This window comes from Megascapheus bottae, chromosome 1 (genome assembly GCF_031878675.1).
Source record: "Megascapheus bottae isolate mThoBot1 chromosome 1, mThoBot2.hap1, whole genome shotgun sequence".
Lineage (NCBI taxonomy): Eukaryota > Metazoa > Chordata > Mammalia > Rodentia > Geomyidae > Megascapheus > Megascapheus bottae.
This window is the reverse complement of record NC_143509.1, coordinates 75737748-75756030: the sequence shown is the minus strand read 5'-3', so window position 1 is coordinate 75756030 and position 18283 is coordinate 75737748. Positions and strand designations below refer to the sequence as shown.

At 34.2% G+C, this 18283-nt stretch overlaps 1 protein-coding gene across 2 annotated transcripts in view; it reads left to right on the top strand.

The window, feature by feature from the left end:
* Epha6 (EPH receptor A6) overlaps positions 1-18283 on the top strand; it is a 707005-nt gene that overhangs the window by 460578 nt on the left and 228144 nt on the right. For both annotated transcript variants that reach the window (XM_090347618.1, XM_090347625.1), the window contains one exon: positions 2280-2442. In XM_090347618.1, the coding sequence (XP_090203744.1) occupies positions 2280-2442 (163 nt within the window). The remainder of the gene's footprint in view (positions 1-2279; positions 2443-18283) is intronic.

Here is an 18283-nt window from a genome sequence, read left to right as displayed (position 1 = left end):
GTTTCCACCATAAGGTAGCCTGAGAAGCCTTGGAGCTCACATGTTCTTTGGCAACTTTTATCCTTAGATGGAGCTACACGTGGACTTGAATCTATAGCTAGAGTGATGCTAAAACTGCTACACACACACACACACCCATATACACAGTTATATCTTACCTATCCCTTAGCTGTTTTACATAAGGCTGATACTCTTTCACTTGTGCCAAAACAAGTTTACTTCCACCTTTTTTGATGGCTAATTGAAGAGAAGAATCCTAGAGGCTTTCCTATGCAGATTAACAGCAAACCATGATCATCATATTTCAGTCTCAGGCTCCTGGGTAGCTGGGAAATTGGGTGTGATTTGCTGGTACATAGCAAGAATAATCTTTTGAAACTATACTTAGTCATTTTAGAACAAGTCTTACTTTTCTTCCATATGTTCATAATTATTTTCTTAATTATTATTTTGCATTGTGTGGCAGTACTCAAAAGAAATCAAAACATGATACTGCAGACATTTTCATGAAAAGTAGAATCTAATTGAACATGAAATTGATAAATTCAAAGCTGCAAATTTTTACTAAAAACTATCATTTATTCTAATAGCGTATATTTTTCCCCATAATATGGGACTTCAGCTATTGGTTACAATAAAGTTCTTGCTTTTAATCATAAACAGTTGATCACAGACACCAATTATTTATAGACCCTGCTTTATTCCCTTTAGAAATAAAATGCAAGTTGGGTAAACATTTATTTACTTCCCAATGTCAAAACTACCATGAGATAAATATGACTTGCAAGTTTTATATTTGTGCTTCTCATGTTGGTATGGTTAACTAACTTTCTCTGACTTCATATCTAATAAGTTATTTTATGATACCATATGTAATAATATATAGGGGTTTTATCAATGCCCCAGAACATAGAGCATACACATTTCTGATAAATAAGACTATAATTTTTAACGATTTTTAAATTGCAAACTTCTTTTTTCAAAGGTAGCATAAAGGAAATAGTTTTCATAGTTTTAAATCCTAAAGCATCCTTAGAAAATTCAGGAAGGCTGGCATATTCTGTACCTTTATTGGAATGCTAAGTGTTCTGAGCAGCAGTAGTTTTCCGTCAAGCCACAGAGGCGATCAGGATGGCAAGGTTATAGATTGAATTTCAGCATCAAATAAGTGACTCGGCTAATAACTTTAAAATTTACTTCCTGAGAATTTCTACCTTTATATTTAGGAAGAAAATTGCAGAATTAACGAAATAATCTTTTGGCCTAATTCTATCTGAATTTAAAACAGCTGTCTATACAAATACAAATTAAATATCCGTTATCCGGAATAGAAAAGTGCTTTCGATTTTTGAATTTCTTTCAATTTTCGAATATTTGCATATATATGAAATAGCATAGGAATGAGATCCAAATCTGAATACAAAGTTAATTACAATTCTTCATATGTGTAGGCTGGCCAGTTATTTTTTTAATATTATGAGCCGAGTGCACTTTGTGAGTTTAAGTGTGGCATTTTTCCTGCAGCATCATTTCAGCAAAATCAAAATGTTTGGATTTAAGAACATTTTTGATCTTCAGATTACAGAATTTCAACCTGCATAATTTCTTTCTGACACTCTATTAAAAGATCATTGCGAAATAGTAGATGACAACTTTGTAATACAAAAGCAGTCATATTTTAAATTTTCTCCAGCACCAAAACCTTTAGGGACAATTCCTTATAAGGACAGAGAAAATGAGCCAAGCAATTCATTTAAGGATGAAAGATTTCAAACATTAAGAAACAATTAATTTATTTTTTTCCTTTCACCCGCAGGTCTACCCACGGATAGCACCTGCATTTTGGCGCTACCTGCGGGTAGAAGTGAGTAGCGGCTACTTGACCAGCCCCCTCCACACCCAGCTCCTTGGCCTCTGGCACCTGCTGATATGGCCTGATCTTGTGTGTCTATTTTGCTTGAGACAAAACTATTGTTCCGTTGTCAATGTGCTTTTACGCCACCATCATTCCTTAGAGTGGGATAATAAATCAAAGCTCACCCACAGTTTAAGTGAAGTTTGCGAAGAGTAATCATCTTTCTTAATAGTTTCCAAAATCAGGACCACATCATCTGCATTGCTGTGAGGATGAGCAATCTAGGGCTAAGTTACAGGGGAAAAAAAACCCACACTTCTTCTTAATATGTTTGCTATTTAGATCATAACTGGTCCTGGGAATTCTTCAGAAAATGTGTAGGATCACACTGCTTCATTTCCTTTTCCTCTTTTCTGTCCTGTAGGAGCACGAGCAGCTAACCTACTCTTCCACGAGATCCAAAGCCCCCAGTGTCATCATCACAGGTCTCAAGCCAGCCACCAAATACGTATTTCACATCCGAATAAGGACTGCAACAGGATACAGTGGCTACAGTCAGAAGTTTGAATTTGAGACAGGAGATGAAAGTAAGTTTGACAGAAGGTTAAAAAGTATGATGTTAATTTAGGATTCTTTCAGTTTCACCTGGTAGTTTAAAACCAAGAGTATCAGATTTTTAATAGCCTCTCCAAATGAGATTTCATTCAGGTGAACACACATAGGCATCTGAAGAAGTTTTAGTATTGTTATTAAATACTTCGGTGAAATGTTTTCCTCTCCCATATTGTAATTTGGTGCAAATATGTCCCTTTATGAAGAATTCATCACTCCAGATGTTACAAAGCCTCAGTGCACTGATTTTAGCATGATGATAACATAATATAATATTAATGCAAGCTTGTAACAAATTAATTTAGTAATTATTATTTTAGTAATATTATAGTTTGGGGTTGTTATCTGAAGGCAACAGAGTAATCAAGAGAGATAAGTATACAATACAGATGTATATGGATAGATAGGTTGGTAGGTAGATGATAGGTATTTTATCATATGTTTCTCTCTATTTCATCTTTCAATCATATAGATTTCTATCATATATTTTTCTACCACATGTATTTTGTCATATATTTTGATTGACAGACAGACAGACAGACAGACAGAGATAGGAAGAGGAGAAAGAGATACTGATAGTTAAGGTCTCTGTACTTTCCTTTTGTGTTTTGATAATCACTCTGTGTGTGTGTGTGTGTGTGTGTGTGTGTGTCTGTGTGTGTGTGCATGCGCGCACATGCATGCACATGTGCTTTCATCTTTTACTGTAGTATAATGCTTAAAATTAGGACTAAAAATATTTATTAATTTCCAGTTGTGACATAGCTACTTAAGTCTATGGTGTACTTGATATTTTCCCCTCTTTTTAGAAAAAAATAACAAATTTATACTAATCTTAAGCATCAGTAGCAATAATTTAAGAATAAATATTCCAGGTGGATTTTCTTGAAAGCCACACAAAAATTAGATGTTATGAACAATGAGAATTTTCTCAAAATATGGTGGCACATGCCTGTAATCTCTAAACTCATGACGCTGAAGGGCAAGAAGATCAGGAATTCAATTCAGAGGTATAAAAAAGAAAAAAAATCTCAAATTAAAATAAATGTATATTTAATGTTCCAAATATCTACAATGAATCTTATTCAAATTATTGTGGGATGGGGAAGGAAGAAAGGAAGAATGGTTGAAGTGATTGGAATATTCATCTTATGGCCAAGTGCAGTCTATTATGGATTATGTAGATAAAATAATAGGATCATTTATTAATTTGCATTATTTTATGGGGGGTTGGTTTATTGTTTCACTCCCCCATCCCACAATAATTTGAATAAGATTCATTGTTCTGTTTTCATACTTGCAAAAAACCTATTGCAATATATTCAAACTATTTCATCTTCTTTGTTATTCCAATACCCTCTCACTTGTACTCATCTCTTAGCAATAGAAAATTTTACTTTTCTCAGGTTTATTATTTTGGGGTTAATTTATTGGAATTTTTAAGGGAGAAAAGGGAAATTAAAATGTCCTTCCTCCCTAATATAAATTATCCATACCCTTCTTAAAAAGTGCATTTAATGTATTTTAAGAAATTTATTAAAATTATATCAATAAAGGGAACTAAAATTATATAAAGATTATGAAATTGAACATTTTCATTTTAAAAATGCCACCAATATTTACTCATACTTAAATGCATTTTAGATAAACAAAATTTTATGTGTGGTTTTTAATCAAAAATAAATTATTAGACCCTTGATATCCTGAATCATTGATTAAACACTGGAATATAACTTGTGAGCTGTCAAAAGAGAGCATAATTTATCACTTAAAGCCATCTTGTAAAGAAAAATGGAATTTTACTTATAGCAATTAGCAAGTTACCTTCTCCGTTGCCCCAATGCTTATCCAAATGATACAGAAGAATTAACACGCTGCCAACATATAAGCAAAGCCTGCTTTTCACCCCCAAAGGATTAATTATAGCTTAAACTTAACAACATATGAATTTCAATATTCACCTGTAGGTGACAGCAATCAGTTGTGTAACACAAATGCCACATCTGCTAGCTAGTAAGTTACCACATATTGTTTACTAGCTAATTTGACAATTTATGCACTTTATATCATATAATCTAACCACAGAAAAATCATCATCATCAACCTTCACAAACTAAACTACAAATTGCTGAATCACAATGAGATTTTCAAAATAAAACCTTGAGTCAGGCACTGGAGGAAGGTTCCAGCAGCAGAGAAATTGCCTACCAAGCCCAAGAGACTGAAGTCAAATCCTAGTATGAGCAAAAAGAAAAATAAAATGGAAGAATGGAGAAATGATTGAGAATATATAAGGAAAATAAACTTGACTTTAAGGAAAAGAATCTTATAGCATGTCTTACACATATGTAGATACATGTGAATAAATTTAGTCAACTATTTCAAAACATCCACTAGATTTAGCTATTGTAATGTGATCTGATAGTTAAGCAACTGATTCATTTAAAAAAATTATAGGTAGGAAATGATCCTGAAAATTAAGGTGTAAAATTGTCTCCCATTTCCTTTTTCCTAATACATTCCTCACACTCACATTTAACTATCTGTTTTATGCTTATTTTATATTCTTTAATACCCTAGGTCAATTGGGGTTTTATTTTTAATTGAATGAAGGTGTGAATTTCTCAGCCCAGATTTATCTTCTTACTACTCTATCCTGAATTGACATTCTTCCTCTAGGAAAATGAGATTATTTGGTGGCTTTATATACAGAAGTTTCTGTATTTTCCCACATATCTTGAGTTCATCCAATCTTTCTTCAGGGAATAGTCAGAAAATCATCAACATTACAAATCATTGGTGAAGCCCACATACTTCTTGATGTGCTATTGCACAGTACAGCAAGAAATCATTATTCTTTCTGCAACTTTCTAAAATATTTTTATTTGTGGAGGGGTTAAATTTTGCACAAATCTGTATACTCTTTGAGGTGAAGAGCTATACCCTAAATATATCTTTGTGTATCCTGTTGGAACTTCAGATAGTCTCCAATATTCAATGCAAATAATCAGATAAGTAAAGAAAAGGTAACATGCTAAACAGCATTATGGTGTTTCCCGCCTCAAAAAGAAAGGCTCAACTAATTTTACTTGTCACAGATAAACAACTTTGAATAATAATCTGAATCTACCTTAGGAATACATAGAACATATTTAATTTTAGTAATCTGTGAGCATATTATTTTGTAATTAATATATTTTTTACTTCTGAGATACCTTTTGTAAAAAGGTACTCTATTATATTTTATTTATATTATCTTCTGTTATATTTCATCCATCCACTGGAGGAAATATAAAACATCCTGCTTCAGTGACAGAAAATGAAATTAGCTACGTCATTATTAACAGAAGCCAGAAATTAGGAGATGATTATTAATGGTGGGGTGTGAAGCAGAAAGAAGACTAGCTGACCTTAGTAGAACAATAAAAATTTCATTAATCAAGTAGGCATTACAATTCATATTTATGTGTCTACCCAAAGGAGGACAAATTCCTGTGCATGAGGCTTTAATTTGGAATAATCTCTAATCAATAGCACACTTTCCAGTTGGCAGTCTTAACTCTCAAATGCAAACATCATTTCAAAGGGAGAATTCCATAACACTCCTTTGAAAGAATTTGTCTGGAAGTTAACAGGAGCACTTATTTAGTAGTTCAGAAATGAAATGCCTGCTTTATTTGGAAATAGCATTAGGAACTTAGTTAGCATTACTGAGATTCCAAAACAGTATCACATTTGATGAGTCCTAATTTTGTTCCTAAATGTTATTCTTTGCTTTATGGTTTCTAACACAATGATAAACTTTCAAGTAGATGCTATTATTGTGTCTGTGATATGGATCAGAAATCTAAGGCAGCTAGAAGTGTGGCTAACTCATTTTTCCGTGGTACAATATTATTGTACCCTTTACAGTAATGCTCACAATCAGAACTGAGCTTCCCTCTCTACTTACTTGGTCTTTTCTCTTATTCACTAGGATCATTCATTCCCATTTTCTAATTTTTGCCTCCAATTCTTCACCTCCATTAATTAACTCCTCCCTTAGCAACATTTGTTTTTTTTACTATAAACACAAATATAGGAAGATTATAATTATTTATAGATTGTCATGAATTAGTTTCTAAATGCTATGGTGGCATGTATATATGTATATATATGTATATATATATATATGCCTTGCATGGTAGACCAGGCAGAATTCCCTCAAATGGACAAAATAATATAAATATAGTTAGCATGCTATTGATACATACAGTATCTTGATGCACTGTAACTATGTATATAGAAAATGTAAGTCTTCCCTTTAAGGAGGGTTACAATTGGTAAAGATGTTTTGTTTCAATTTTTCCTAAATCAAGGAATGATTTTTAAATGACCCCACAAGGCTTGTGTACCATGAGATGGAATTAATATCTTAAGGTAAAGAAAAGATAAAAATCATAACTAGCTAAATGAGTTGGGAAAAAGCATTAGCTATTAGCAAATACTTGGAAGTGGTAAAACAGGATATTCCAAGAGTAATATCACATTACTTATTTAAAGAATACTTATTAAAAATATTTAATGAGGAAGTAAGAAACAAGTGATTCTATTTCTTAATACAGGAGACAGAGGTTACTTTCAGACACTAATATACAGCTAATGGACACTAATATACAAAAATATAATTAATTTTATATATAAGCCATCATACCTTGCCTCAAAAAATTTTGGGATTAGAAGTCATTTCCTCTTTTCTCATTGTCTTGTGTGTATGTATTGTCTTACTAAATTTCAAGTAAATAATATGTTATAAACCACAGTCATAATAGTGGGCATTAGATCCTCAGAATTTATTCACCTTTAATTGAGCATTTGTAGCTTCTAATCCTATTTTTTTCCCATCTTTGTGCCTGTTCCATTGCTCTGCATGCAGCTGTCAAATGGAAGGTATTTGAGTGCCAAATGAATTTCTGTCATCCAGCAAATACTTCCTGGACATACAGTAGATGCTTTCAATTGCAGGCATTTGAAACTTATTCTGCCTGCCTATTCCCAGTATGTCACTTCCATTTGTTTATTTTAGGCATATATTAATAACAGGCAATATGCTGAGTGCGAGTTAGATTTAGCAAGATTACCGCTAAACCTCAATACAGACTTGCATACAGACTTATGTATTTATATCATCCCCAAACTCTGATCACAATTTAGCTTGACTTCAGACATATTTTCTATCAGTCATAAAATTGGGTGAATTTTTCTGTCAAAGTTTTTCAGTTCACCACCTTACAAACTTCTAGAGAGCAAAACTGCTCCCAAGGCATTTCATATTGCTCCTAATTTAATGGGGAAAATATGGATCCTCACACATATGCAAGATAACCGAAAGTATCATAAGTGCCTGACAAAATAATCTTGCTCTATGACAAATAGAACCATATGCAGAAAAGCTTCTGCAAAGAAACCCAAACTGCCTGTTTAGCCATGGATGGATACACCTCCAGTGACTGATCCATGTATTCAAGGACACTTTCATTTAAAAGAGCTCAGAAAATACTCTTCATTTTGTCTGTAAAAAAAACTTCCTCCTGGGCTGGGAGTTTGGGGTAATGGTAGAGTGCTTGCTTAGCATGCATGAAGACCGGGGTTCAGTTCTTTGGTACCACATACATAGCAAAAAGCCAGAAGTGGTGCTGAGGCTCAAGTGGTAGAGCTCTAGCCTTGAGAAAGTCCAAGGACAGTGCTAAGGACCTGAGCTCAAGCCCAGGACTGGCAAAAAAAAACCTTCCTCCTTTGCTATAACCTCTTGGAATATACATATAATTTATTCTGGCACACATATCGCATGCAATGCTAATCCTGAACAAGCTTAAGTTCTGGAATGGGGAAGGATGGTCGAAGAAAAATTCTTAAATACTTTTGCCTATATTAACACAAAGTTCAAAATTTCTAAATTTATACAGTATAATAGCAATGATTTAAAATTATTTCCACTTTTAACATCTTTTAAATTTGAATAAATTCAGTGCAGTATGTCTGCCTTTGCAAACTCTCCTAGCTGTACAAAGACTTGCATGAAGAAGTAAGACACTACCTGAATGTTTGTGATTCACTTTATTTCTGCCAGGGAGACAGTCACATAGTAAATTTCATGTGGGTAATAACAATTCTTGACAGAAATTACAAGATCTTTTTGAAAGGTTTACCTGTGTGTGCAGAAACCTGAGTGTGACATTAATGTGTTAGCATATTACTGTACTATACAGACAGGTGAAGTGAGGAAATGTGGCTGCCAGGTAGAAAAACAGCAGACTCACCGCAATCTCACCTCCATGAATCTGGACACTTTTAGATAGCTATACATTTTGAAATGCCTTTGTACTTCAGTTTTTAAATCAAGCCTAATGAATAATTTTTTCACCAATCAATTTATGGATAACACATGTTGTAGTATTGCTGAGCTAGCATAAAGGTGATACATAGGCTCTGTATGATTATGAACTTCCTATTCCCATAATGAGACAAAGAAGTAAAATTTACAATATTTTACAACTATGTAACTTGTGATTCTTCTAAATAAAGCACAAATATTTAGAAATCTGGCATATTTTGTCCATTGTTTTTAGTGAGATAAGACATGAGGGACACATAAGAGGAATGAATAACAGTTAAGGCAAGTAAAATATTTTGTAGTTCATTCTTATTCATTCTTTTAGTCTATGAAAATATATTAGAGAATGGGCTAGATAGAGAGATAGGTACCCAGGGGTCAAACTTCTTGTCTGCTTTCATGAAAGTGAAATTAACACAATTGAATAAATTACAATATGGGTAATAATGCGTTGCACAGAGGAGGAAAATGTGAAAATATTTCTCAAGTGAAGCTTAGTAAAGAGGCAAGCCCTAAAGGAGGCCGCAAAGCTAAGTAGCATCTCACTGTTAAAATGAGCAAGGGATGAGGTTGGATGAGTCTTTTCTCTCCAGGAGAGTGACGAAAGCATAGAGACTGGAGTACAGATCAAAGACAGTATGGAGCTCTGTCACAAATGGAACAACTTCCGTATGACTAGAACTACGACTTCAACATGACTTCAACATGTCAGCCCTCCACCAAAGACCCAAGACATATCAGGAAATGCACTAGAAATATGAATTATCAGGACTACTTCTATATGTTATCCTCTTTATTTTATTTCCAATAACACAATACCAGAAAGTAGATGAGTTGGAAGAGGAAAGTATTACTTTGATTCCTACTTGTTTAAGGCCACAGAGTTACTCTGGTGACAGCTTTCTTGCTGGCTGCAGGTCAATGCTGGCAAGGCATCACGTGGACAGGGAAAGAGAGCTTATAAGAGTCAAATTGGTTTTTGAAACAGTCTCACTTTTGAGCCCATTAGTTCATTAATTACATGAGTGGATTAATCCATGCCTGAGGACATTGTCCTCATCATTTCTAAAGGTTTCACTTGAGCAGATGTTTTAGCAGCTTCTAATGAGGATTAAATTTCAAGCTGAGTTGTAGGGGTAACAAGTCATATTCAATCCATATCAACCAACCAGAGCTCTGGACGTGGGGTTCAATATTCTCTTTACCCATCCTCCACATCATTCTGATACTTGATCTAGAGAGAGAACTGGCAGTTTCTGTTTGTTTCCAGCTAGTGGTAGTTGTGACATAGGCATCTTGAACCATATAACACATCTAGATATTCCCTCACCATCATTTTATCCACATTAAAAATAAAACCTTCCAAATGTCTTTTTATTGTCATTTCCTTAGCTGTTATAACATTCAAAATCATTAGAGATTCTTTTAGCCTAAAAAAAAATCACCTACAGAAAGTTCTGGAACCTTGGGAATTACCAATTTAAATTCTAATACACACTTGCTCCATGCCAATATGCAAGCCTCTCTCTCTTTAAGAGTTCATATTTGTCTCTGGATTTCAGGACACAGTGAATTATGTCCTGCTTACCAGAGCCTCCTGAGAAAACCTGTAGTAATGCCATTCCTTGACAAACCTTGAAAATTGGCCAATCGCTGACATTATGAAAGTGAGATGATCTGGGTATCACAGAAGAAAATTGCTAAGAAATTTGCTAATTTAGCAAAGCAAAATTAGACACCAAGCATCTCATGCTGTATAAAGGGGGTTTGTTCAAAGCCTGGTTATGTGGTCACATGTTGTAATTGGTGAAGGCAAAATGATATATTTTGGGAATGTTAGATTTGGTCTCTTGTCTCCTAGAAATCATAGATTTTCATTTTTGGTCCATCAAAGAGAATATACTAAGCTATCCTCTGCTCTAAAAATGGAGATTCTTTAGTGAAATAATTAAAGGCTGGAGCCAGCAAGTACACATTGCTATCTAAACTCCACCATGTTCCAAGTAGTAAAACCTAAAGAAAACAATTTAATCAACTGAAAATTTGATTTTCTTGTGGAGAAACTAGAAATGTAATCATTTGATTATATAGTCTCACACTCAACAAATAGCTTTGGGATCCTTGACTATATGGTAGAATAATAGAGGTATAGATGACAAAAATCCCTGCTTTCCTGGACCTCACTTTCAAATAAAAGGGTAGAAATAATGGGTAAACATAAATAAAAAGATGGAATATTTTCATGATAGTGGGACAATTTGGCCAGCATTTGCAAATAAATAAATATGTAAATAGAACCAGTAAAGATGAATTTTTGAGTAATGGCTCATAATTTGCATTTTAATTTAAGTTCCTAGGAGTTAAAAAGACTCGGTCACTTCCTGAATATCAGACCTCAGTTGAATCAATTCACCATTCCATGCCTTGATTCCCACATCTTGAAAAATAGAACACTAATTTCTAGTGTTCAATGACAACATTGACTCAATGCATGGATTGAATCAATGCAGAGTATCCAGCACTTAATGGTTTTCAAGTGGAATAGATGTACCATTCTTAGTCTGTTTTGTGTTGCTGGAATGCAGTACTTGAGACTAGGTAATTTGTAGATTAGAAGTACATTTTGTTCACATTTTTAGAGGCAGTCCCAAGAAATTGGCATTGATATCTACTTGACACCTCTAGAAGGACTTCTTCCTAGATCGTAACCTGGCAGAGAGCATTACATAATAAGTCAGAGCAAGGATGGGATGCTGTCTCAGGTCTCATCTCTCTTCTGCTTTTTCTAAAGCCTCTAGTGACATCAGAAAGGGGGGGGTCATATTGGAGATGTCAACTAATCCTCCTTACCTCCAAGGCTCAGACTCTAAGTGCAAATGACATATCTTTGAGGAACAAATTTCTAACACTTGAATCTTACAGAGGAGGAGAAGTGGCTTTAACTTTCTACGTGACTGTAAGTTTTTAAGATGAAATAGCCACTCCATTTCTTTTCACAGGAATAAGCAAGTCAAAGAAAAGATATATTATATTGGAAAGTATATTTTGACTCAGAAGATGCTACTAGAAGCAACAAGTATTATGTTTAAAGAGTTTGACTTTTTCAAATGATTGGATATGTACAATATTTTAGAATATTTGAACTTTTATGAAATTCACAATTTTACCTAGTTTAATGGCTATAAAGAAGGCTACCCCATTTCCCCCCAAATTTTTCAAAGTTGCCTGGCAAACAGGAACATGCCTCAGGACAATGCAGTTTATCTAAATACCTTTAACACATTTTTTTCTTTTTTCTCTCATGTTTAGTATCACAATTCAAAGCACCGTTTGAATCCTTTTCAATCACTGAGAGCTAATTTTTGCCCATTAGAGACCCACTTCTCACTGTTTGTATTTATCATTCTTAGGAGCTGCACTTTTTTATTAAAGAATTTATTAACATAGATTTTTACATCATATTTCAAAGGACATATTTAACAAACAAGTATTCAAGAAGGGAATCTCTATATAAAACTAGCTCACCTTCTTCAGTCACTTCTCTTTCTCTCATTCTGCTTAAGTGCCCACTGAGATGATAGGTTTCAAATCATATTAAAGAAAAATGTGCTGTCAAGATACTCAATTCAGCACTGAGTGATTTTACAAAGAAAAAGCTATGTACTTTCACAGTTGCTTCCATCTTGAATTCAGCAGTATTTTCAGGAGTTGTAAAAGTATATCCCAAATGCTCAGACTTTGCACTATCTTTGAGATTATTAAGACAAGCAGGTAAGATAAATCTATTAAGCTTTCATGAGACCAAAAATAACGACACTGCTTTCTGCATACCACCGACATACCTATGCCATACTACCCAGTATGCACACTGCTCAAGGTGGTTGAGGAAACCTTAATTTAACAGGTCTAATAATACTTGTAAGTATTGAGGAATTGGGACAGCCATGCTCAACCTGAAAATGCAAAAATTGTTAGAAAATGTTTTTGTAATTGCCCTAACCTTGAAAATCATCATTGTAGAAGCCTCCCTTGAATCTATAGGTTTGAGTCTCTATTGCCAGAATAAATAAAAGAAGGAACTCAACACATAGATTAGTCCAGTTGATAAACAGGGAATTTATAAGTGTTTCTTCTGATAGATATTTTTTGTTAAGGACATTTGTTAATAGGTGACAATTAGGTTTTTGGTTAATCATTCAAACTATTGAGTTAGGAATTTTGTATAACAGAATATTCTCAACTATTTGTGTATATATTTTATGTGCATATATAGATGTATATATAGTTAGTAACACTCTGAAGGATATCAGATGGTCTAATTTTCTATCTTGGGAAGAGAACTGAATGTTTGAAGCAGTAACCAGCATGATCCATAGGGATGCTTTATTTTTCCCCAGAAAGAAACATTATCTGTCTTGAAGAAGACTGGTTTTAATTTGTATTTCTTTTCTTCCTAAGGACATTTATGTCAGCTTAAAATACGTATACAAAATGTTCAAAAATTTAGAACTAGAAATAGAAATCTAGGTTCATATTCACAAAAAGGGGCAAACTTTTTGCTCATCCTTATTTTGCCCTCTACTATGCTCACATAATGAGAAGACATCAGTAGAGCAATGTCATTCTTTCTGATCAAATCATAGAATTCCATTGTTTTTATATACACCATATTTTCTTTTTTAACCCACATATTCTTGATCCATTCATCCACTGAGAGGCATTTAGGTTGATTCCATATTTTAGCTAAGGTAAATAATTCTTCAATGAACATGGTTGTGCTGGTGACTTCAGTGCAGCTACATGATGGAACAAAAAGACTTGGAAAAAATCATATTAAGTAACATAAGCCAGACCCAAAGAAGCATAAGCTGCATCATTTCCCTCATTTGTAATAATTAGAATGTGCAAGTAAACTCAATGTATAGTAAAAGACAAGAATTGCACTTGAACATAATTAATTAAACCTCATTCTAAACATTCCTACAGTGAGGACAAAAGAGGGTATTTTTAGGGAAGGATATCAAGGGCCTAATAGCTATGTGCATATGATCATATAAAATGATGCTTATCTAATGAACTCCAATACATGGAAACCAGAAATATTTTACTGTACTGTTTGCAGCTCTTTTCTTTTCCTTCTTTGGTTTATTCCCTTTTGTCACAGTCTTTAATTTGTCTCCCTTGTGTTCCATATAAGTTTATATGATTTGGGGAAGGGTAAAGGAATCACAGAAACAGTGAAACAAAGAGGGAACTAATTCATCAGTGAACTCACTAGACATTGAGTTGGAAATGAAATTCTCAGTTCAGTGGGAAAGGTAAGTGCAGAGAGGAAAAACTGGGAGAGAATGAGAGCTGGAGTGACACTGTTCAAAAAATGAATGTACTCAATGTATGTGAATTAATGCACCTTTTACCTGGAAATGTCATGTAACCCTTTTATTAATTACAATAAAAAATATCAAAAAAGGAATGTACTCATTCCCTGACTTGCATAATTGTAACCCCTCTGTACAACACCTTTACAATGAAACATTTAAACATTTTAAAAATAAATAAATAAATGTAGTTCCTCTGACAAAATGAAAAACTAAAGAAATCAGTTCCATTCTTTCTCACACTTATATTCATACTTTTACATATGCACTAGCACTGTCAAACTGGCTGTAAATCCTACAACCAAATTACAAGAGAGAATTTGGTTGGTCGCAAGCAATTTGGATCAACTATCTCTTCCTACACCACTTCATATGACTAGCTACCAAAGACAGAACAAACTACCTTCCCAGACTACAGACAGGAAAGAGACAGGATTAAGCTTTTAGAGATAGGAATTTGCAAACACCTCCAGAAGGTGCTAAAAATTCTGAAGTTAGTCTTTATTATAGGCTTAGCATGTGACTTTTTCCCAATTTTCATATCAATAGATGATTCCAGTTGTACAAGAATAAAGTAAAGCCATGGGGGGAAATTCTTCTACTATGAAAATTAAGAAACTAAACCATTCTGTTTTTGCTCAGGTAAAAATAAATTCTCCCTCCATTTGCTCTGAAATGAGCTACAGGCAAAGCAAACATTGTCCTAACAAAGTTGAATCTGCTGACATAACTCGACATACTCTAGATTGAGAGCTCTGAGTGCCACACGACAGGGCACCATGGAAAAAGATGATTCAGCCTGGAAATTAATCAAAGCAGGTGTTCCAAGTTATATAAAAAACTGAGGAGTTATACTCTGATAGAATGAAGTTATGCTGAGTTGTAGAACTCTGCAGCATGTTTTCCTGTGTAAACCACAGCCAAAATACACTTGTACAAAATGGAATTAGCTTCTCTTGTTGTGTAGAGTTGTGATCAATTGCCTTTTGTCTGCCAAAGAAAATGATTTTAGTTTTGACAAAGTTGATGATGCTAATTTTTTCCTCTGGCAGCAGTAGGTTAGCAGAATTATTTGTGTCCTGAAATCAACTCTAGTTGTTGAAAAATTCAATTTATAACAGCATATAAGAGAAGGGCCATCTTTCTATCCCCTATGAGAGTAAATATCCAGTACATCTGAGATCACTAATTCTAACCTGAAGAAAGTAGGTTTAAATTGATGTGTAAGTAAAATACTGGTTTATATTACATGATGTTGAGAATGTGTGTTTCAAGTAATTTTCTATCTCTAGTTCAATTTTAAGAGATATTTACTCCCACATCTCAAATCAAAATATTATACCTCTTTTTTCTCCACTCTGAGGGAACAAAACAAGTTTTACATATCCTAGCACTCTATCATACCATTCACACATTCTACCACTTAGATGCCATGCCTCAAAGTCTCATTTTTTATTTTAGTTTCCATAACACAAAGGAAAAGTTTAGTGCAAGATCAATATGCACAGCAAGCAATCATCTTTTCTTAAAAATAATAGTAGTAATAGTAGGGTGGTACTGAATCCCAAACCATTACACTTCTAGACTGTAGAGCTTCACATGTGGTTTAAAGAGTAGCCTAGGGGGTGGGGGAAACTCAGTAACAAGCACAATACTGATGGAGACATCATTTGTTTTTTGTTTTTTGTTTTTTTAGATGGAGTGTATTTCCTTTCAAGCCTTGAAAAATTGATTTTGTGAGGGGGAGGTTACACAATTATAAAGAGGTTGTATGAGGTATATAGGTTGGCTAATGTTCTTCTGAAGAGGTGTTAACGCCGCAAACTTCTCTTAAACATATCCTCTTTCAGGAGATGATGAAATGAGTGTTGGCAGAAAGCAGTAGTGTGTCTCTGTTATATGGCTAGACTCTAAATTATATTGTAGGCAATATACATGGGTCATAAAGCTAAGAGAAATTGACCCCAGCATTGATGAGTATCTGGACCTGCATGAATACTTCTATGAGAACATAGACTTGACAATTGTAAATTCGAAGCTACATTATCATCAGCTGTGAAAATTAAGTAAAAGCCTTCCATGGGCTTTAATTTATTTGGCTGTAGTATTCTGGTATAATGAGTTTATAATTAGATGGGTTCGAATTGGATTCTCTTAACATTCTAATTTTAACATGTTGTCTTGTTCAACTTGCCAGAAATGTTGTCTGCTCATTTGTTTTTATTCTGGGATTTTGTTGGTTTGTTTTTTGCATCTTTGCATTTTTATAAATCAATATGATATCCATTAAATATAAGCCAGATATAACAGAAGGAAAAAATAAGAAATAGGAGACTCCCCTGGCCATGATTTAATATTCTCTTTAATAACAAAAGGATATTTTAGAAAGGTAAGAAAAACCCTGAATCTATTTCACTTTCCCATCCAAAAATTTATCCAGCAATGGGACAACAATGGAAGATCTTACATTCAACTTTGAATTACAGAGAAAACCATAAGAGTAAAGAACATTCAACTCATACAACTTAATAAGCAATCAAAAGCTATGAGTACTAACTTGAAAGTATAAAGAACCTCCTGTATTACTAGCATCTATCTAAGATCAAGTTATTTCTTCTTAGTACTGTATGTTAAATAATAAAAGTTTCAAACACTCAACAGGCTCAATGAAAAGTGGGACCTGACTGTAACAGGGAGCCCATAAGTAAAACAATAACATGAGGCTTCAGCCAAATGCAGGCTTCATTTCTATCCTTCATAATTTCTCAGTCATAGCTCTGTGGTAGCTGCCAGATTTATCAGAAGACAGCATCTTTTCATATCTTTGCAAAAAAGTGACTTGTCCTGCAAATGTTGCTGTGTTGAATAAAACTGACATCTCTCTTGATTCAGAGGACTAATAATAACTTGAAGAAAAACCCAGGCATTCTGACTAATGTCCTCTATCTTTCTTTTGCATGTTAGTCTGTGTGTCGGGCCCAGTTCAAGCAAACAACTCCTGAAGAAGTGCTGTTTATGTCTGTGATCCTGGCTCTTCAAAGCAGAATGTCCCCATATCCACTCACTTTTTCTTTCATTTGGCTTTTTTTTTTTGCATCAAGGTTTGAACTAGCTTGAGTCCCTTGATGGGCAGAGGCTCTACTCCTAGAGCCATGCCCCCAGCCCAACACTGATTATAGTTTTTTGTTACGGAACAGATATGTATATATGAAGATAAAGATATAAACATTTTGATCACACTAATAGTCTCAAAGACCTACACTAACCGCCAGAATCCATATGAGATACAGATAATTACAGATTAAATCCCTGACATTTAGAATGTTGACAAGAGCTTCAATTGCTAAAATGCCTCAGACATTTATGGTTTTAAAATTTGTCACTTGTGGCCTACCTAAGGCATGGCATTTTGACCACTCATTAATGAACAAGAAAATCTCTTCAACAACAAAAAAATTGTTTGATTTGCCATACCCGCCTCTGTACCTCTGACTCTCCATGGAGCTGTACCAAACTCACAATTTCTAATTATCCCTGTGTCATTTGGCATTTTCATCTGATAAGTAAATCGAGGTCATCCGAAGTGAATTCTGAGATGTTTGGTGGTTCAGTTTTGCCATGGTTTGACATTCTGATTACTTTGTTTCTGGAGAAGAAGCAGAGCAGGGGGAAATATTGCTGTGAAATAGCTTTCTGAAAACAGTACTATATCCCTATGTGGGCTCCAGCTTCAATAGAAATGACCTTGAGGTGTGGCCATCCAGTTGAGAATTCAGTCAACTGATGGCTTGAGCGGAGCACAGAGCTTCCCACCTTTCTCTCCTTTGACTTCTAATCTTAAAGATAATTTTCCTATTGGTAAAAAACACCAACTATTAAGTTACCATAAAAAGGATGTTTCCATCCAGCACTGTGTTTATACTTTTCCCTCTGTTTGCTTCATTTAAGGTACAGGGAGGGATATTTAGGAGAAAATAGGAGATTTCTGATTATTTTCTATGAATTTAGCACTGAGCGTATACAATTCCAAAATACAAGTGAAGAATCAATCCTTTATAAAACAAA